The sequence below is a fragment of the Rhinolophus ferrumequinum genome, chromosome 6 (genome assembly GCF_004115265.2).
Source record: "Rhinolophus ferrumequinum isolate MPI-CBG mRhiFer1 chromosome 6, mRhiFer1_v1.p, whole genome shotgun sequence".
NCBI lineage: Eukaryota > Metazoa > Chordata > Mammalia > Chiroptera > Rhinolophidae > Rhinolophus > Rhinolophus ferrumequinum.
Window position 1 is genome coordinate 23,194,950 of NC_046289.1, and position 22,621 is coordinate 23,217,570.

At 43.3% G+C, this 22,621-nt stretch overlaps 1 protein-coding gene across 1 annotated transcript; it reads right to left on the reverse strand.

Moving 5' to 3' along the window:
- Positions 1–534: 534 nt before the first annotated feature.
- Positions 535–21,420, reverse strand: BATF (basic leucine zipper ATF-like transcription factor). Its single transcript, XM_033107121.1, has 3 exons — positions 21,140–21,420; positions 18,700–18,804; positions 535–1,054 (listed from the first exon to the last, which is right to left on the reverse strand). Exons 1-3 carry the CDS (start codon positions 21,200–21,202, stop codon positions 845–847), a joined length of 378 nt encoding a protein of 125 aa, XP_032963012.1. The 5' UTR covers positions 21,203–21,420; the 3' UTR covers positions 535–844.
- Positions 21,421–22,621: the final 1,201 nt, after the last annotated feature.

The following is a 22,621-nucleotide window of genomic DNA, read 5'->3' on the forward strand; positions in this document are numbered from 1 at the left end:
ACATGTACCTGTGTCTCTAAGGCCCAGGTTGCCCCAGGAGAGCATGAGGAAAGCATTGCCTTCCATGTGAGGTACTGTCCTTGTGTTACTAGAATTCCTCACACGGGGCCTGGCGCACCGCGTTACCCATGGTCTGGACAGAGCTGAGTGAGCGTAGTGGTGTGAGTGGGAGATGAGAACGTCAACCGGAATGACCATCCCACCCAATGGCATGTTATACTGGTCCTTCTCTCTGTCTAGAGAATGACCCACTGAGCCTCTAGAAAGCATGAGGCAGTGAGGAACGGAAGGAGGGAGGTCACGGTGAGGTGATTTGGGGAGGACAATCAAGAAGATGCCAACCAAGAAGGAGCATTGAAGAGTGTTTGAAAACCCCAGCTTCCCAAGTAGATGAACAAACCACGGAAAAGGAGAGATATTAGCAGAGTCTCCAGAGTTTGAAGGGCTACTGAAGCCAAGAACAAAAGAAAGCCCCAGCCCCACAGAATTTAAGGCTTCAAGGGACAACTGCCTTACCCAATTGGTTTCTTTTAAGACATTTATTTAGAAAAATAATCCGTGCTTGCCCTTCTCGCTCTGTGCCGTGGGTCTTGAACGTTATGTTTAGTACAACCCATGGGGGGTCCAGCACATGCTGCTGGGCTGCCACCCTGCTGGGGGGCCTCACACACTTCCAGCTGCTACAGTCCTGTTTGTGCTCGGTCCTTGTCCAGGCCTCTGCGTCCATGTTTCCAGGTAGACAGAGGGCTCTGAGGGACAAAAGCAGCCTGGCTACTGTCTGTGTGCTCCTCCCAAGGCCTGCTGGAGTAGCTGGGGCTCTGTTCCTCCCCAGCTCTGGAAAAGGTCAGGGCTGGAAGCGCGGGGAGCTGACGTGAGGCTGGTGGAAAGCATGGGTGCTGTACACCACCTCGGGGGGTGAAGACGTGCTGGTAGCCAGCACCGAGCACAGGGGCTCATGGCTGCTGAGCACCGACGTGAAGTACTTCATCTCCTCTGTGAGCTGCTTGATCTCCTTGCGCAGAGCCGCATTCTGTTTCTCCAGGTCTTCACTCTCCTGTGAGGGGGAGGGATTGGCATTGGAGATTAATGTCAAGGCAGGCCCCGAGATTGCGGAGGGGGTAGCAGGAGCAGTCCAGAGTAGACTTGTCACTAGCAGTCAGGGTGCAGGCCATCAGGGACCCTGTGTGCACATGGCAGTGTGTGCACATGTGCGTATTTGTATGTGCTGTGTGGGTGCATTTGTATAAGCATGTGTATAGCCGTGCAGTTGTTTGCATAGGAACTAGGTTGAACCGTAAGAAATTGCTGATATTTTTCTGTTTTAATCTATAAGGATGGCCGTTTCCGATGGTCCCAACTAATAGAGGTGTATGTGTGAATGAACACATGTGTGAATTTGTATGAGTGTGCGCCTTTGTGCATGCATGTCCATAGGCCTCTGAGAGTGTGTAAATGGGTTGAGAGTGGCAAGTGTATGTCAAGGGACACAGGGTGTGCCAGGCCAGAGCCTGAAAAACATGGAAAAGAGTTTACGAGAACATCTCATACTGATTTTACTCTTCCACTCTGTTATACTATGTGTTTTCCAAGTATTTGCATTTAGTCTTACAAATGGAATCCATGTCTGTGTCACACAGATTCTGGACACTGGGGTCTTAAATAGTAAATCGTCAGTGTTTGATTCCACTCTGCTCTGCTCACCCTAGAACCTGTTGTACAGCATTCTGGGTGTGTCCCAAGAACCTGTGCTTCCTCTTTTCCAGGAACACTTTGCCCCTGTTGCTTAGGAGAACCCATCAGATACATGCCGGATCAGGACAACTCAGGATAAGGAGTACTGATTACAGATCATATCATTAATTAATCAACGGTTACACTCTGGAATTAGTATTGACTGGGAACAATTTCACCTTCAGAAAACCCAAGGGAATTGGATTTCCAATGTGCTTTTAAGGTTCATATTCCTTGACTCAGTCAAACAAACCTTTCCTGCTAATCATTGCTTGCCACAGAGGAAGGGAAAATGGCACTGGAAATGCAAAAAAATTACATTTAAGTTTAAAAAGAATCCTGATTGTTTGGAATCCAGGTCTTATTGTTCTAGTTCTGTTTGATGTAGGTCAGCATTTCCCAAACTTACCATGTCATTAGAATTAATTCAAGGACTTATTTTAAAAATATAGTTTCAGGCCCTTCCTCAAATCTAGAGATTTAAACTCGAGAGGTTTGAGATGTGGGGTGAATTCTGGGAATCCGAATTTTTAACAAGTGCTGTAGGTTATTCTAATGATCAGGCAAGTTTGAAAACACTAGTTAAATATGATCTTAAAATTGTTTAATTATTCAAGTACTTATTAAGTGCCTGACACACAGTGTGTATGAACTCAAAATGTTTATTGATTGGCTGATAATATCAACTGCTGAACTAAAAGTTGACTCACAGTTATGATGGGAAGTGAGGAAATGTGAGATACCTTGACACTTAAAATTTGCCTTACATAATCCACTGGAAGTACGAGCTGCGGACTAATGAGAGAGCTAGTTACATTGCCAATTGCCTTAACTCATGCGTCCGGTTAAGTGGTAGAGGAGCTTAGACTGTGCTCTTAGCCATCAAGCCAACTTCCATCCGTTTATCAAAGGCAGATTTGAGCATGCTCAGCCTCAGCCTGGCATTTCCTGTATCTGGCTTTCAGCTAGAAAATGTGCCGAGGTCAGTACAAAGGAAACCCTCATCTCTAAAATAGGGTGGGGGGGTGGGGGGGGGTGGAGGTGTCAGATACCAAGAGCCATAATGGTGGATCATAGGCACGGGCAGCTTTTTTTGCCAGGTGGGGCTGGCTCCTTTGTCTTACCATTTGGTTGTTTACGGGCACATCCCAGAGGGAGGGCATCCCCTCTTTACCGAAAGGTAAGATAAAGCAACACGTGAGACCGGGGGGTGTTGGTAAGACGGGAACTGGGGGCCGGGAGTCCTGGCCCCTTCCTCTAGCCCTTTTCCTCGCCCCCTCTGAGAGTTTCCACTGGTGACAACATTTACTGTAAATTCTGTGCTCTGAGCAGCCTGGGCAAACCCCGAGGCAGAAGGGAGGGGCGGGGTAGGCGGGCACAGGGACGAACCGCTCTGACCTTCTCCCCGCCTAGAGGCAGGCCTAGCTTTCGGGAAGTAACAGCAGATTCTTCCTCCCTAATCAAGTTTGGCTGAGCTCTCTAGCTTTCTCACCTCCCTCTCCCTGCCGCCTGGCTTGCAGACCCCAGAGCTCTAGGAGGGGGTTCTTAACCACGGCTGCCTCTAACCAGAAAACGACCACCTGTGACAAGAAACTTGTCTTTGCTTTGGGAAGCAAGACTGCTTCCTGCTAGGGCCCCAGAGAAACCAGCATTGCCAGCCCAGGGACAATGCAGCCAGCCAGACACTTACAAAAGGAAGAGTTGAACTTCCCTTGTGGGAGGAAGCAGCCAATCTGGAGCCTACTCCCTCCCATTGCCTCCCATTGCTAGGTCCACTGGGACCCTCCCTGAGGCAGTCATGCCCTGGAAAGGCCTCACACAGGAGCACCTACCTGGCCAAGGCGGCCATGGGAGCAGCTGTTTACCCAGAGATACAATGATCACATCCCCTGACTTCCTAATGGGTGCTGGAAACATAGAACTCAGTGAGAGGGAAGAGGAAAGGAATATTTGGGAAGTAAATTTTGACTTCTAACACTCATGCCTTCTGCTACAGTAGGGGAGGCCGGGCCTGCGTTCGGGCTTCTGTGAACCTGCTCTCTACATTTTGGAATTCATTTAAGTCCTTCAGGCTCCTTACAATAATCCTCTGAGGTGGATATGGAAGGCCCGCTGCTGTAACTATCCCCGCTGCACAGATGAGGACACCTGAGACTCTGGGACAAGCCTACTATACCAACCCCCCAAGCCTCAACCCAAATGACTACAGGCTGGTGGTAGCAGCTGCCAGGAGAAAGGGCTATAGGATTAACTTCAAGACACTTTGTTTCTCATGGGCCCAGAAACTTTGAGTGAGTGATTGATCCAAAGCCCCATAACCACACGGGCACAGCAAGGCTGGCGTGGGACTTCCCCCTGCTCAGCTCTTGGCTCTTTCTAACATACTCAGCAGCTGCTGCTGAGAGACTGGTGACTCCAGTGACGAAAGATCTCCAGGGATCACTAAGAAGTCCTTGGCTGCCCTTAGTCACCCAGGAGAAAACTGGGTCTCGGTTTGGGCGATCCTTAAATACAACACAGTACAAGATCCCTGAGTCAGTCACACTCTTCCAATCACAGAGTTGGTCATCTGCCTCCTGCAGAGTCGGAGGGAATCTGCTATCCAGCTACTCTGCTAGAGGGCTAACTCCAGGCTAGACCTTCTTCCAGATGCAGAGCGAGGTCTGAACTACATGATAACAGTGGGCTCCATCAGTGGTAACTGGGGACAGGGGCCCTGGGTCCTGGTTCTGGTTGGGTGACCCACCCTTTCTGAGCCATTGCTTCACTTTAAAACAGGGAGACTGGACCAAAAGAGTGATTCTCATCCTTGGTCACACATTGGGATCGGTGGGCCTCCTGGGGAGCTTTAACAATATTGATGCTTGATTCTGATTTAATTGGGGGGTCGGGTTGGGGGGGTGCAGCCTGAGCATTGGTTGTTAGAGGCTCCCCAGGGGATTCTAATGTGCGCTAAATGTTGAAAGCCACAGGATTAGAAGATTTCCAAGCTCTCTTCAATTCTTGAATATTTCAGATTCCAAATTGACTACCTGAGTCTTAGCAAACTAGAACCTCTAACCTTCACCTGTTGGGAAGGAGTGTGTGTGTGCGCCTGCTCTTTCGCGTGCACTGGGGACAGTGGGACGTAGACTCAATGTATATATGTATATGAGAAAGATTAGTAGAAACCAAATTTTTAAAAGAATAATGGAGGTTGGATTAATGGTAACTAACATTTATTGAATGCTACCATGTGCAAATAACTCTTTTAAATACATTACAGTTATCATTATATTTAATCTTTGCAACAATCCTATATGGTAGATAGTATTGTTATGCAAATTTTGCAAAAGAGGAAAACCAAAGGTACAGAGAAGTAGATTGTTCAAGGTCACGCAGCTTGTAAGTTGCAGCACCAGTACTGAATTCAGGCAGTCGGGCTTCAGAGTCTGGGCCCACCATCCTCTCTTGCCTTTGAAGTCTATTTAAATCTTATGACATTTGATAATTATCTCCAGTGAGGTCTTAGCCCTGTTGGCTTTCCAGTTTCATCTTCCCTCTTTTCCTACCTCGTGCAAATCCTGATGCTAACGTTCACAATTCATGCTCATCTGTGGGGTTACTTTGATACCATTCCTATCATGAGGTACAAGCAGCTTGGGGGTGGCTGAGGAGGAGGCTTCATGGGGGTGTGGGAACATTCTGGGGAATTCCCTACTGGAGGGGCCAAGGAGGGGGTCACTCAAAGAGCTCTTGAATGATGGGGAATCCCCAGGCAGGTCCCTTATTCTCAGGGAAGCCAGCTGGGACCAAGGCCAAGGACAGGCTTTCACCCAAGGCTCTGGCAGGGACTCTCCAGGCATTCTGAGCAGGCTTTGTCCTTCCTTCCAGCTCTGGTTTAGTGCCTTGATCTTCTCCTTGAATTTTCTAATCACAATTTCCAGAAAGGTGAAAATAGTCCGTGTGTTTTTTTTCCAACAGAACATGTAGTCATTTATTGGTAGGTTGGTGACCTTTTAGCTCTCACCCACACTTAAATACAAAAACAGTGTGTGACACTTATATCCCTCACAACCAGTTATAGGTTCAATCTCCAGCAGTTACTAAGCCCTGTCCACCAAATGCATATCTAGGGTAGAGCCTACCATTCCTGGAGAACTCTGTGAACTGAGAGATAGGGCATTGACCAAGCCATAGCAGGATCTATGCCTACCTCCCCCACTAGTCCTGGGCAAATTTGCCCCAACTCCTGCCTCTCACCTGATGAGGAGAAGAGAGCAGAAGAATTATTAAACCACTAGTCTTTGCTCTGAATAATGTACATGTCTGATTCTGGAGAAATCTTCACTTTCATGCCCTAAAGCTGAAGCTCTAGGACCATCAATGCTCTCATCATCAGCTGATGCTTCGCCACATGAGCCACGCCCTCAGGACCCTGTCTTGAGTCCTGTCATAGTCTTTGGCTTTCAATACTACGACATTGACGTCATCTGTGAGAAACGCGCTATAGGTGACCTCACTCAACATCTATCCCAAACTCCTTCCCCTTACTTTCCTCCAGAGAAGCTGGGAAAAGAATTCCTCAAATACCCAGCTTCCCTTCTCGCTAGGGGTAACCATGTGACAGATTTTGACCAATGAGATATAAGCAGAAGTACCTGAGGGGTGGAGCGTCCCTTCCCAACCGAAAAGGCAAAGCCTCACCAGGACAAAGGCCACCCTCTGTCGCCTGGAGGTTCGCCAGCCATCTTGCAACTTTGAGGATACGAGTCACACACTGAGGATGGCAGCACAGAGAGACACAGACAAGGAGCTTGGTTCTTTGATGATATCCTCGCCCTACCTCGGTCTATCCGCTTCTGAACTTCTTGTTATGTGAGAAAAATAAACTGTGACATATCGATGCCACTGTCTGATCGTTTTCTATTGCTTGTAGCTGAATGCCATCCTGACTGATCCTTCCAATTAGGAAGGTGATCATTACAAGCCTAATTCTGAAAAACAAACTACTAATAATTGGCATCAGCACTAAAGGTTTGAATTATTTTCGTTTGTTTGAAGCTGCCAGGCCTCTGGGACAGAGTGAGTATGTGGCCACATAATTGCCCCTCCCCCCACACACACACACCCCACACAGTCTGCCACATGTTCCTGACAGTCTTCACATGTCACTGCTCCCCGAGTCTCAACCTGGCTGCACACTGCATTTACCTGAAGAGCTTTAAAAAAAATCTTAATGCATGGACTTCACCCCTGAAATATTTCAATTTAATTGTTCTGGAGTGGGTCTCAGGCATTAAGATTTTAAAAAATACTTCCCAGGTGAGGTAAGTGAGCAACTAGCTTGAGAATCATGTCCATCGCTGATTCTTCTTTAAAAAATAATATAAAAATATAAATATACATATAAGGTTTAATGTTATTACATTTATTTTATTATATAGGTATATATTTAATATTTTTATTTTATTAAATGTATTTTATTTTATAATATATAGTATAAATATACAACACAAAGAGCTTGAAAGAGGTGGAAGAACATTTTTCTAAGTCAAAATTTTTTTCTAAAAGTTACTGCCTATTTAAGACAAAGTGCCTTAATATTACTACTACATTATATTTGGTGAAAACAATTGCAAGTAGTCCAGAAGCGTTCATTTTTCAGATAGAAATACAAGAGATAGGGCACCTATACGAATCTCATTAATTATAACTTATCAAACTAGTTACGGATTGTTGGGCTCCATGAACGTAGGGACTATCACTGTCTTTGTCATTCTGTCCTCAGTGACTAGGACCGTACCTGGCACACAGTAAGAGGTCAATAAAATCATGTTGCTTGACTGCCAACTGGGAATCTGTAATCATTTACTAAAATCTGAGACCTGCAAATAAAGAGTCTCCTAAGTAAATGTATGATGTCCAACGAAACTTCCCAGGAGTGTTTAACCACCCTTTAAGTACTTGAATAGCTTCTGCTTTGTAACTCTAGGATAGTTACAAATGAGTGTAAGATTCATCTTTCTAAAAAAGTTCAGGTCAAGCCCCTGCTTGGCAACACTTTTGTTCCCCAAAATGAAGCGAAGGGGTGGGAGTGGCAGAATGACACTACCTTAAGAACTCCGTATGCAATTACTCTAGCTCGGACTTGACCTTCCCCGCTCATACCAAATGAAGGAGACCTGACCAGCTGCAGTGAAACACCAAGTGAAACAGTGTTCTTAAACTTGTATAAACAACTGGAAAGAAGGCCATATGTTTTTATAGATGAAGATACATCCAATATCTTCATCTAATTGATATATAGGAAAATGCCAGACTCTCTGCATTAAACAAATGAATAAATACAACCTTCTCCCCAATGCAAAAAAAAAACAAAAAATACAATACTGCTTTGTTTTTGCATTTGCTCTCTCATTTAACCCTCAAACAGCCCAGGGAGGGCTATTGCTTCCCATTTTGTAGGTCAGAATTTAGGTTCAGATAGATCCCCCAACGAGGATTTGAATTAGTTTTGTTGGCCTTCATCTGGTTCCTGGTTCCTAGAGCACAATCACCTTTATTCCTGAGCAACTTCTCACTCCCTCACTGTCCGCAGCCCGACAAGGAATCTTTCTGACGCTTGACTGGCTACACTCAGTTTGGCCTCAAGACTCTGTTGAAAATACCTTTTCCCCAGATATTCCCAGTGTCCTCTTCTTTGACTCATAGTTGGTCTCAATGTCAGGGCCTCAGAAAGGCCGTCCCTGATCATTCTCCCTATTCCTATCCCTTATTCACTTTCAATGTTGCACTCTTTAATTTTCTTCAAAGCACTCTTACTTTGTGGGATTAATGTGTTCATTTATTTGTCTGTTTATTTTCCAGTCAGACTTCCAACTGAATGTCGGGTCCATGAAATCAGGGACTCACTCTGTCTTGCTCCTGCTGTATTCTCAGCGCCGAGAACACACTGTGCCTAGCACAGACGAAGCGATTATATACTTGTACAGCAGAATGAATCATTTCTGTTGACATTAGCTCTAGTACTAGGAATATGGCCTTTGCTTTCATAATTTTCTGAACCACTCCACGCCCTTAGCAATAAGGCATATTCTTGTGCCAGCTGAGGACCCAGAAAATATTTTAGTTACAGGATCCTCAGGTTCAGGAATTGCAGGCCCTAGGACTCTAGTACCCTCTGCTTGGCTCTGAACTGTATTGCTACTCTTGAATTTTCCTTAGTTGCCCTTCTTGGTTCCTCTAAACCTAAGGTGACCAGGTGTTTACTGGGACAGTCCCCGTTCACAACTATTGTCTTGGTATAATTTTTACTAGTGCCCCTTTTCACTCTCAAATGTGTTCCCATTTGAAGGATAAATGATAAGATCCCCTTCCGAAACCTGACTCCCAAACTCTAGCTCAGTGACATCCAATGTTCTCATCCTCAATTTGCTCCAGACTTCACTCAGTTCTCTATTTGACCATTTTATTATGTATTTAAATAAAACATACACAGTGTAACTATGTTAAAGATATTTTTAAAAAATTATGCATGACGGTGACCCCAGTCCTCTAGCATGACTGTTTTCATTTGTATATGTTGCTGTCTTGTCCTTTTTCACAAACGTAAAAATACCTATTTTTATAAAATCTCAATCATAGTACATCTACAATTTCTATTTTCCTTTCTGTCATAATTTTGTCATACTTACATAATCACCATAATTACAATTTTAATGGCTACACCATCAAATGAATGATCCACAATTAACTTAAAATGGTTTTCTAATGTTAGACATTTTGGTTGTTATCAAAATGTTGTTATTACAAATCATGCTGCAGTGAACATCTAGTTGTTGGTTATTGTTGAAATATTTGCCAGGATGAGCTCCTAGGAGTGAGATCACTGGGGCGCAGGGCACAATCAGTCCTCCAATGCACGGTAAGTATTACTGTCAAAGGGTGATGTAGGAGGTACATCATCAGCGGTGAATGCACATATCCATTTCACTACAACCTCATTGGCAGTTAGGTGTTATAATTTTAAATAATTTATGTTGCCAACTGGTTTTTTGAAGGGTTTCTTCATTTCATTTGAATGTTACAAGTTATCAGTTACTAAGAAGGAAGAACTTTCTATGTGTCTGTTCCCTAGTACAGCATTCTCAACCAGGGGCAATTTTGCCCCCTCAGGCAACATTGGGCAATGTTTGGAAATATTTTTGGTTGTCACAGCTGGGGGTGAGGGGTGAGATGGTGCTACAGGCATCCAGTGGGTAGATGTTACAATTTCCAATGCACACCAAAATGCCCCCACCCTACACACACACACACACACACACACACACACAACAAAGAATTATCTGACTCAAAATGTCAATAGTGCCAAGGTTCAAAAACCCTTAGTATGTATTGTTTTTACAGTCAGAATAGAAAATGGGGTTAGGAAATGGGGGTAGGAAGAATGTTACATAAGCTTTATGTTCATAGCCTCTGCCCACTTATCTATGGGAGTCTTGATGTTTTTATGAAAAAAGAATGTTTTTTTTCTATAGTATAAATATTAAATCTGCATTTAGTTTATTTGATGCCAATATTTTCCCCAATAGGTCACTGTCCTTTTAATTTTGGATTACAGCTTTAAGACCTTTTTATTTTGTACTGTTTTTATTTTTTTTTAACTTTTTAAAATTTAATTTTAAGTGTGTTTTTCCAGGACCCATCAGTCCTGGACTCTAAGTCAAGTAGTTGCTTCAATCTAGTTGTGGAGGGCGCAGCTCAAAGTGGCCCATGTGGGGATCAAACCGGCAACCTTGTTGTTAAGAGCACTGAGCTATAAACAATTGAGCTAACCAGCCACCCCAAGACCTTTCTAAATAAAGAAACATTTAAACTTCAGCCTCTGTCAACCTTGGACTTTCTTTCTCTGGTCTCTTGCTTGGGTTCTGTTGATGAGAGCATCTCCACAATTCACACATTCTGGTTAACGGCCTACTTCTTGGTTTAATCTTTGCAAAAGGACACGTGAGAGCAACACGAGCTGCCTAGCAAAGTCCCGGTTAGCAATGTGGCACAAAACAAAAGCAAAGGGTGGGCAGACAAGAGGTTTGGGTTCTTGGGTGTCCATGAGAAAGATATCAGTGTCCTCATCAGTAACGCGGCAGGTTGGCCTGAAGCATCTCTGAGTTTCCTTTTAATTCTGATTCTATACATGAAGGAGTGTGACCATAATTATTGTCACTTGCTCCACTAGCCACCATGTGGACCCAGGACAGGACCCTCTATAGATATCCCACAATCTGAAGGGGACTTTGTGCTGTGGAACCTATCTCTGCCTCCTAGGAAGCACAGAGCCAGAATGAGTCCTACAGAGGAGACTAAGAAAAACCCCAAGCCGCTAAGGCACAGGCTCTTTAGTGAGACTCCCCCATTTTTTTCAAGAGAAAGAAGTCTAGGTGCTGCTGAGGACAGCTTCATGAAGACGTCTGCTGAATGGGCTGCCGTCACCTTGTGACCTGGCACCTGTAATCCCATTTAGACAGAAGGTCTTTATGAAGTCAAGATGGGTGTGGAACTGGCCTCCTTTCAAATATGCCTCCCACACTGACCCACCTTCAGTGGGACAAACAGGCAGAGGTGGTAAATGGCCTTGACGTGCTTTTCCTTCCCAAATTAAAATAGTCTAATTTTGTATTCTGATTGAGAAAACAGTATACATTCATCATAATAAAAGAAAAATTACAGGAAAGTACTAGGAGTAAAGTAAGCTACTCAAACCTCAGCCACTCAGAAATAACCACTGTCAGCATTTTGGAGAATATCTTTCCAGATATCTTTTTATGCATGCAAATATGCCCCAAAGCCACAAATTTTACATTAACAGGATTTTGCCCTGAATATTCTTTGTGATTTGCTTTTTTTCACTCAATGCTATGTCATTGACTTCTTTCTATGTTGATAAGTGCAGATCTTATTGTCATTTTTAGTGCCAGCATAAAATTCTACTGTATGAATATCTCACAATATGCTTAATCCCTTATTGTCGGGCATCTGTACAATTTTATAGTATTGGTAAAATGTTTACTGTTCACAAATAATGATGAATTGAGCATCTTTGTGCATCATTTTTTCTTCAAATTCTTTTAAGTGGAATTGCTGTGCCAAAGAGTATTCACACATAAGATGTTAATATTTATTGCTATATAGCTTTCTTTGAAAAAAAATGTTTCAATGGATATATTGATATATTACATAGAGACATCTTTTCTTTTTTGACCAGGCCTAATGATGGAAGAGGAAAGTGTGAATTTTGGAGGATGTTGCTTAAAGAACAAAAAAATGAATTCAGGAAGAGATTCAAGGAGGATATAGGTTATGGAAGATGACTCCATCGTCATGAGAGTCTGAGGAAAGAGGCAGTGTAGTTTAGTGGTTAAGAAGATGGATTCTGAAGTCAGACAGACCTACTTACAAGCTGTGTGACCTTGGACAGGTTACTCAACTTAATACAGGACTTATAAAATAAGGTTTTTGTACAGATTAAATGAGATACAGCCAGTAGAGCACTTAACACACAGTGCCTGGTGCATAGTCATGTGTTCAATTCACAGGTTTTTAATAAAAAATTCACAGAAATAAAGGCCAAGAGAAATGTCTCTTTTCCACAGATGGTTCACTGATTTTACACTGAACTTTTTTAGAGTAGAACTAGCCAGAATGTTGCTTCTGTGTGGTTTTGTTGTTAGTGTTTAGTTTTCATTTTTGTTTTTAACCTATAACTTCTCTATGCCAACAAACCTTATGGCATGGTTTCCACGAGAGAGAGAAAAAAAAAGCTCTGTGAGTGAAAAAGGACCATAAGCAGACTTCTCTTCCAGGACTCCACAGAAGACCAAGAATAATAGTGTCTAAGGAGGCCCCAGAGGTGAACATCTTTGCTGAGCTTTTCCTCCATTACTCAATTTTCCTCCAGTTGTAAACACCTTACTTCTCACAGCATCAGCTTAAAACTTCATTTCATGCATAATTTACACTCGTGATACATGGCTTTAAAGATATGCCCTGGAACCCGTAAACCTTTCTCTTTTTTTAAATTAGCGTGAGACTCCTTCAGGAGCCTGTCGCAGGCAGGCACCTGTCCCACCTAAGGGAGTACCTAAAGTTCCAGCTTTCAGAGTTGGTCCTGTTACTCTACTTTGCATCCAGTTCCATCCTCCAGGCCGGATCTGACTTGCCAACAGCACAGCCCTGGCCTCATATTACTGTCTGCCTACCATCTCCTCTACTTTTTCGTGAACAGAGCGTCTCAGTTGATCTCAATTCTTTCCTACTGACCTGGGACACTGAATCAGATCCTTCCTACTACAAGGCACCAGAGAGCCACTACAATCAACCAGGATGGCCTCACAAATGAAGCTGATTTGCCATCCTTTATAGTGGCTTCTCTAGTACTGTAGACATTAGGATTCCTCGCAAATTCCAACAGACAGTTGGTTCTCCTGTCTGTTGGACTGAGATATTTATGTAGGATGTTCAAGAGATAAAATGTCACAGTGGAAGATTATTCAATGTTTGAAATCAAAATTAGAAATCATCCTGATGCATAGGCAGTAATGATCGATGTTGAGAATTTAAATATTTATGTTATAAAAATGAAAACAGCTGATAGAAACATCCACACTATATAAAAAAGGTTAAAAATGCAAAGTATCTCTCTTTTGCTTTATACCTTATATCTCACTTTTCAGAAATAAATGCCATTAACAGTTTTTTGGGAAACCCATTTGAAAAATTTTAAGTTTATACACCTATGCACGTGTAGATTTTTGTAAAAACACATATGGGAGCAAACTATGTAGCACATTCACACCTTTGTTCAGTTAAGAGTATAGAAGTTTGGTAATCTTTTCAGATTAGCACATTCAGATGTAACCCATTATTTTAACACTCCTGGCATTCCACTGAACGAGCAAACCATAATGTAATTAATCCCTTACTGATGGATATTTAGCTTGTTTCCAGTCTTTGCTATGACGAACCATGCAGCAAAGATTATCTTTATCTGTCCATACTTGTGTAACCTGTGGGTTTGTTTATAAATAGACTCCTAGATATAAAATTGCCAAGTTACAGGGTATGTGCACTTATAAATTGAATGGACATGGTCAAATTGCCCTCTACTGTATTGACTTATACCCTTACTGGTGGTGTGTAGTTATACCTGATTCTCCATTGCTTTGGCAACGTTGTGTATTAACAATGTTTTCGTCGTTGCCAATCTGGCAGGAGCCTCTCATGTTGCTTTCATTGTCATTTCACTAAGTGAGCTCTAGTATCTTTTCCATATTTATTTGCCATTTATTTTTCTCTTCTTGTAAAAAGCCTTTTCATAATCATCACTCATTTTTTCTTTGTATTGTTAATCATTTTCTTATTTATAAGATATCTCACGTACTAAGAAATATGCCCTTTTTTGGTCATGTGTTGCCAATATATTGCCCAGTGCTGTCATTTGCCTTGGATCTTGCATATAGTATTTTAAACTATATAAAAAATTTCATTTTTTGCAAAGGTAATGTATATCAATCTTTCCCTTTATGGTTTCAAGGTTTTATAGTTTATTTGGAAAAGACTCCACTCCAAAATAAATTTTTAATGTGCATTTTTTCCAAGTTTCTTTAGTTTTCTTTCTTTCTTTTCAATTTTTTTTTTTTTACATTTAATCTGTGTGTGTGTTGTATAAGAAATAAAGAAACTAGCTTTGCCCCCTCCCCGCAAATGGCTAGCCAGTTGTCCCAACTCTGTTTATTAAATAATTCAGTTTTCACTGACTGGTTTGAAATGTCATCCTAGTCATTTTGCATTTGAATTTGTGTCTTAGGAATTGTGTCTTAGGAATGTATATTTGGCTTAAATTTGAGTTTGCTTTTGGGTTTATTTCTGTATTCTATTCTGCCCAATGTTCTGTCTTTTCCATATTGTTTTTATTTCTATATTTGTAATTCACTTTAATATCTTGTTCAGCTAATTTTCTCTATTTACCCTCCTTCTTTAGAATTTTTCTGGAAATTCTCACATGGTTATTTTTCACTGGGAACTTAGAATAGCTAATCTAGTTCTCCTCCAAATCCCTGAAAGTCCCATGGGATTTTTATTGGGAACATGTTAAATTTTAAATTAATTTAATGAAATTGCTATCTTTATATAAGTTACATCTTTTCATTTATTTGAGTGTTTTTTAAATCACTTACAATTTTTAAAATTAAGCACTGTATATTTTTTGTTAAATTTATTTCTTCCTTCCGTTTGCTGTTGTTGGTATTATAAATGGAATCTTTCCTCCTATTAAATTTTCTAATTGGTTATGGTTTACACAGGAAAGTTATTACTTTTTGTGTGAATCTTGAAAACTGACTGGGTTCTCTTATTATTTTTAATAGGTTTTCAGCTGATTATCTTGGACGCACTTATTAGCTACTTATATCTTTTGAAAATGAATTGGTCAAGATATACCTTCCTCCTTTTTAATCCATGCCTTTACATCACCTAACATACTTTACAGTTGTCTTCAGGAGAAGAAGAACTAAGTGTGATGGGTGCTGTGTGAGACACCCAACAAAAAGAAAATGGAAACAGAATGCGGACTGTGTGTTGATATTATGAACAGAAGCACCTAATCCAGTTTATGTGAGGGGTAGTCAGAGCCCAGATGTTATAACATTGGCATCAGATTAAATACAATCATTGAAAGAGGGTCTTTCCCTACTCGAGTGTCGTAAAAGCACTCGATATAGAGTGTTTTGGTGTAAACCATTTATGTTAAATAGCAAGTATCCCACAATCTCACTGGAGAAACAAAGTGATTCTTTTGATATTTTAAAAGAAATAATAGTGACAAAGTTGAAATCAAGAAAACAACGTTACCCTAGCATTTATGAGGCTAGCACGCTAATACAAACGAAACGGGGTCCTTATTTGATCCTGTACACTCAGTAGCTTCTGAACTGTGGTCTTAAAGTATTTGGTAGATGAGTCCAATGGCTATGTCTGAGAGCCAGAGAATGGTTCCAGAACCTCAGCATGGGAAGCCACGCATGAAAAGGAGTCAAGGGCAAACCAAGCACTCAGCCCTAAGAATGTTGGTGGTAAACCAGAAGATTTTCTACCTGAATTACAAACATAACTAAGAGGCGAATGGATGGAGAAGATGGGTGATTACTGAGAGGAAATGAACATTTCAGACCACAATCAAACCCTCTGATGGTGGCAGATTGATATGTTGCTGCCAAAAGCTTCTACCCCAAGTCAAGAAACCTAAGTTGCATTGGCTGTAATCCTCAGGCTTGCTGTGTAAACTCTGATGTGACCTAGTCATTGGGCAAAGATGAACTCGGTGGTGCTCAAAAGAAAGGAGTGGAGAGGATTTTGAGTTCAGGTGTGGGGAAGATGGGAACATTCTAGAGACGGAAGCCGGGAGTGTGGGTGCGGACGTGGTGACTACATGCCTGGGGGTCCGTGCTCTCCAACCCCCAGAGATTATCCCAATGTCGCCATGACTAGTATGATCAGATGGGCTTAACTTTTGGTTCCAACTCTTATAGAGAGATACAACTGAGTCAGAGTTGAAAACCTCACCACAGCAAAGAAACATACTTACCAGCTTCACTGATATGTCCCCAAGGGTTTGAATGAAGACACGTGGGGTAAATGTACAGGGAGACAGTGGTGCAGCTCAAGATAGGGACGTCTCCTTTTCTCATGTTAGGAGACAGAAAGCTCTCTGCCATTAGAAGTGACCAGGCACAAGCTGGGGATGATTTCTGGGGTGGAGGAATTACAGAGGAGTCTGAAGCATCAAAAGTGTGTCTGAACTTTCCAGCCTTTAAGAAATCTTTCAGCCCTGAGAGTTTGTGGTTATTTATTTTGCTTCTTATAATAATAACTATTATTAATATTACACTTATTGTACTTAAAGTTTTTGAATATTTGTTAGACACCAGGCATTGTGTTGAACTCTTTATATGCACTATCTCTATAAGGCACTGTCATTTCCCATTTTATAGATTCAGAAACTGAGTCTAAGGGAGGTTAAGAATGTCTCTAAGGTCGGTCTCATGGATAGCAAGTGGTAGAGCTACGATTCAAACCCTGCCCTTCCGACTGCAGAGTTGCTGAGCTATACTTAGTTTCCACATTTAAAACAAACAAACAAAAAACATGTATACATACATATATATGTGTGTGTATATATATGAATATATATTCAGACTTATAAAGCTTATAGCAGTTTTCTAGGCTCAGAACATTGTCTACTTGCACAGTAAAAAAAAGGCTTTATCCTTTCTAATTTTTATTTGTTTGTTTGCTGGCTTGCTCTAAAGAATATTGAACAGAATCAGACTCTGATAGACACAAAGCGAGTGATCGTAGACTTTCAAGCTTAAAATAGTGAATTGGAGTGTTGTGAGACCCTGAGCCATAATGAAATCATGGAGACTGTGTAAGTCTCAGGCCACTGACAACTTAGCATTCAGATGGCTGATCACAGTTACCAGAACAGACTCGCTGTTCATTCATTCTTTTTTTGTTCAATACAACAAATACTTATGAACTTAAAACTATGTTAGTATGCAACGGACGATATGCTGAATACATTGCAAATAAAACACAAGCATCCAATCAGAGATGTTGGTGCAGCTTGCTCTCTGCTTCCTTACAAAGCTTAAAGAAGCACCTTTTTTTTCTAAAACTACATCTTACTTTTTTTTAAATTCCTTTTTAAAATTACAGTTGACAAACAATATCCCATTCGTTTCAGGTGTACAGCATAGTGATTAGACATTTTCGCACTTTATGAAGAGATCACCCCAGTCTAGTACCCATCTGATACCATACAAAGACTTTTTCTTGATAAGATTAAAATAACTATTCTCACTGGCTTGCCATGCTAATCTTTCAAATAAACACAAGAGTATTCATTTTTTATGCCAATTGCCCTTGTTACCACTGAAGTGAATTACTAGAACGCTGGAGGTTTGGGAAAGGTTCAGGAGGAAGGACAGGAAGGCAGTGCTGCAAGAGGGAGGGATGAGGGAATGGAAGACGGAGGAACCAGTGAACTGAGAGTTGGTTGAACACGGACCGGGCCGCATTAAGGGGCAGAGTGAAGAGAGGTAAGGTGTGGGACAGGGAGGGAGCACTGCTCGTAGAAGCACACGGCCAGAATTTAGAAACACCAACCAGGCCTTGGGCTGCTGGTAGGATTGCAGTGCAGCATTGCCCAGGGTCCCGGCTCAAGCCAGGGGTCAGAGCCTTCTCTAGAAAGTTTGAGACTAATGACAACTCAACCAGGATGGTGACCATCCCAGATAAGTGCACTTGAAACCCCATCTTCCACAGACCCCCTTAGGATATCATTAAAAATAGAAATTTCAAAATAAAACCTTAATGATGTTCAAGAAAGAGGAGAAAGGTGCAGCACCCTCTGGACGTCCTTGCCCCAAGTGTAGGGCCCAGGGCGGCTGCCCAGCTGGCCTGCCAGAGGACGGGACTACATGGGATCCTAGCATAGTGGGATATTGGGCTCCCCCAAAGCCCTTCACGTCTTCTAAGTTCCTCCCAAAGACAGTCCTGCCTTTTGCTCTCTAGGCTCATGAGTGATTAGCTCTCTCTGGGTACCCTGTCTCTGAGCAGGTGCTTCTGCCTTCCACTCAGTCTCTGGGCTTCCCACACCCAACTCATTTACCCCTCGTCCCCTTTCAGGGGGCAGGAAAAAGGGACCCTTTCTCTTTCGGCCTTCTGGCTAATTCCCTGCCAGCATCTTCTCAAAACACACACAGGAGAGCATCCCCTTCCACCTCACCCCACCGCCCCCTCCCCTCCACTTACTCTCCCCATATCCACATCCCCATGCAGGCAGACTCAAAGCTATGGTCCAAGCATCCAGGGGGTGGGAAGGAGCAAAGCCTAACACTCAGGAGGATAAAGAAAGTTCTGAACACTCACCAAGTGCAGGGTGTCGGCTTTCTGTGTCTGCCTCTGTCGGCTCTTCTGGGCAGCGATGCGATTTTTCTCCCTTCTCTGAACTTTTCTCACGTCATCAGAGGAGTCCTGGGAAGCACAGTGATGAGAATTAGGCACATCTGCTCCTCTCTTCTGAGCTAAAGCAGGCCCTCACGGTATTTGGTGTCCGTCCGCCCATCCTTCCATTTCTTCGTCTTTTCATTTGCCCATCCCCTATTTACCAAAAGGCTGAACCCAGACAAGAACTCTTCCCCACACTCTGTTATGCTCCCTTGGGTCTCTAGAACTTTTTTGGCCAAAAGTTACAGGAAGAGGGCAAAGACCTTGAGGCCTCAGTAGAGCTGTATGTGGAAAGAAATGGTTAAGGCGATGAAGTGTGTTTTATCACCTCTCCTCCTCTTCAGGACTGCTCCACCCTCATTCTCTCACTTTTTGGCCTAGAACCTTCTTGTATTTTTTCCCCCAAAACTTTTGCAAAAAACTTGAACAGCTACTCCATGCCAGCTTGTATACAAGTGCTTTTTCAGACGTGTTCTTGTTTATTTCCCCCATGCTGTGAAGTCGATATTATTATTTCCATCTTATATGTGAGGAAACTGAGGCTCAAAGAGCTTGCCCAAGAGCTCAGAGTGGTCTGGGAGTAACATCTTCCAATGCCAAGTCTGATGCCTTTCCAAGCCCCATCCCCACACCTCACTGGCCTGTACCCCCTGAGCCTTCTGCTGCAGTTCTGGGCTGAAGTCCCCATCCCAGATCTGTCTCTTCTTTGCCTGCATTCCGTTCATGATGCACAGTGACCTTGACATTCCCCATGGCCCTGAGCACAATGCCTGGTATAAACTAGAGGCCAAGAACAGCTTTAGTTGTGAAGATGATCTGGCTGTGGCAGGTAGCATATGGGTGCTTAAGAGGACAAGAAGACCTTTGGGTGTTCTCTAAGTATGCCCCACAGATGGGCCTGTCCTCCATGTGGGCAGAGAGGTTAGCTCCAGCTTTCCCCCCAATGCTGCAGGACAAATACAGGAGTCTGAGGAAAACCCTTCTGCAACTCCTGCCCTGTTCCCTCTCACATCCCCACAGGCTACAGGCGCACAGTTCCTAGGGCAAGACTGTGCTCACCAAGCATATCTCACTAATGTGCTCAACACTTCCAGGCCATTGCAGTAGGAGGGCATTGGGTTAGATAGGAAGGAAGTGCTCTTCCTCTAAGGGGCATGGGGATCAGGTTACCATGGAAGCCATGAGTAATTTCCTTCCTAAGAAGAGTAGACTTCCAGGCAGTCTGAGCCCCTCTGATACCATCTTGAGCAGAGGACTAGATGGTTTGCCCTCTAGATGTCTCCACTAGTTACTTTTCTAACCTGCCTCTCCTCCTTTAGCTGTTCATGGCCGATGCTATACCTAGTATGTTTCTGTATTTTTATTTTGGCTGCAGCATTTTGAAAGCCCTCTTGGATATCTGTGCTAAGGAAAGAATGTGGCTTTTAAGCCACAAAGTTGGAGATGAAATTTTAATCCATTGATGTATTGAGTGAGAAAGAAACCTTCCTATAGGGAGGGATGTCAAGGAATCTGGTGTAGAGAAAGCCCCAGAAGCTGTGAGGCAGGCAGGGTGCCCCATTTTCTGGCAACCCTCAAGCTGGAAACTTTTGACTTGAAATTCACAGTCTGCACTCCAAACGCTCCCAGAATCTGTACCTCAATCTCTCCGGTTTCCCCAGAGCTGAGCTGAGCTACTATTGAATGTCTCCCAGTCTCCACAGTAACCTCCTGATTTATTTCTTTCCTCCTGTCCAGAAGCCAAAGGGGAAAGAGGTGTTGGTCACAGCTCCAGCATCCCTCTCTGCTGGCTGTGCTAGCAACAGGGACAGTGCCCCCGTAAACAAGATAGATTCTTCTGGGCTGCGCGGGTTCCTCCTCCTTTTTACTTGTTTTTTTCCCTCGTTTACTTTCCCGGAGCCCCTTTCTCTCTTGCCCCATGGCTGTCTCCAGGGAAACTACACGGCCAGCCTTTGGGTCGTGCATACCTTCAGCCCACTGTAACACTCCTCCTCCCACTTTTTACTGCCTTGGAGAAAGGTAGAGCCTTTCCTCTGTGAGACCACAGTTCTTTGATGCTCATTCTTCTCTTGGCTTCCTAGAAAGCTTCCTGGGGTGGGAATCCAGGTGAGGCGGAGGCAATGGGGTGCCATCGGGGAACGAAGAGGAAAAGGAGCTTTGGAAGAATGGGCAGAAGGATGAAGGTCTCTGCCGATATGCTCAGCTTGATTGCAAATACCATGTCTTAAGTGTAACAGAGTCCTCATGCCACCAGCCATTTCCTCGCTCCTCAGCTCCCTGGGCAGGACAAGGAAGCCTGCCCCTCTTCTTGACACCCCACAGGAGAATCAGAAGGTAGAAGGGAGGGAAAGAAGTACTCTACCTGTTTGCCGGGGGGAGGAGAGCGGCTGAAGCTGGAGTCACTGCTGTCAGAGCTGTGAGGCATGGCTGCAGTCTTCCGGGCTTTCCACGCAGCTCCAGATGCTTCTGGGTTATCTTGTCAGCAGCTGGCCTCCTTTCCTGACTGCTCCCTGACTGCTGGCCCACTCCCCTTGTCAGGTCCTTCCTCTGCCCGCCCTGCAACCACCTCTGACCCCTGCGTCCTCCTCACACTGGGGTGCAGAAGCACTGCTCCCCACTGGGACATGTCGCTGGCTTTGGGGCTCTCTCTCTCTCTCTCTCTCTTGTGGTTTCTGGTAACTCACACTGGAAGTCACATGGGCGGAAACTTAAGTTAGAAGTTAATTTGAGATAAAATACATATCTGGGAAAAGACCCACAGAATTATGTGAAAGAAAGAAAAAAAATACACAAAACCCCAGATACCTTCCGACAGTTTGAAAGGCAGAACAGCTCTCTTCAATTGATGAAGATAAAAGAGAAAAACAGCCCAGGGAGGGAAAAACCCTAGCCAGAATTAGCAAGTCGGTCTACTGTCAACATGGGCAGAAAAGAGAGGAGAGCAAGGGAAGAGTTTCCATTATCACCCGACTTGATTTTTAAACCAAAATAAAGCATGAGACTGGGATTTCTTTCTGGTTTTTGCCTGAAAGCAGCTGCCCACCCTGTCTTAAGGACGTGAGCCTCTCACTGCCCTTGCAGTCCAGCAAACCTTGGGGTGGGAAGGGGATGAAGTGGCCCCAGGGCACGATTCTTTCCTGACTATCAAAGAGAAAAGGCTGTGGTCCAGCTGATGCCACTGGGGAGACTCTGACACTGAAGTTCTAAAAGTTTACTCATCATCTATGCCTGTTGGCAAGGTGCTCTCTTTAGAGAATAGATGCCTCTCATGTTGAGAGTCTTTCAAAAGCTCAAGATTGGCTTTGAATCTTGATTCAAGAAGGTCATCAGGTTAGAGCCCAGAATGGAGAAATAGTAAAAATAATAATAATAGTAATAATAATGATGATGATGAAATGAGCACTGTACTTGGAGTCAAACCAACCAGGATTTGATATCTGGCTTGACCACTTAGTATGTCTGTGGCCTTGGATATCTCACTTGAGCTCTACGTCCCTCATTATCTCTATCTGTACATGGAGAATGATAAAATGTGTCCTGACCACCCCTCAAGGCTGTTTTGAGAAGCAAATAATAGCATGGATTAAAAATGCACCTAGCAACTCATAGATACAGAGACAAAACTGATGGTTGCTACATGGGAAGGGGGTTGGGGGAGAAGGTGAAGGGATTAGAAAGTACAAATTGGTAGTCACAGAGAGGGGAATATAATCAATAATGTTATAAAGACTATGTAGGGTGTCAGATGGGCACTGGACTTATTGGGGGATCACTTCATAGATCATATAAATGCCTGATTACTGTGCTATACACCTGAAACTAACATAAAACAATATTGAATGTC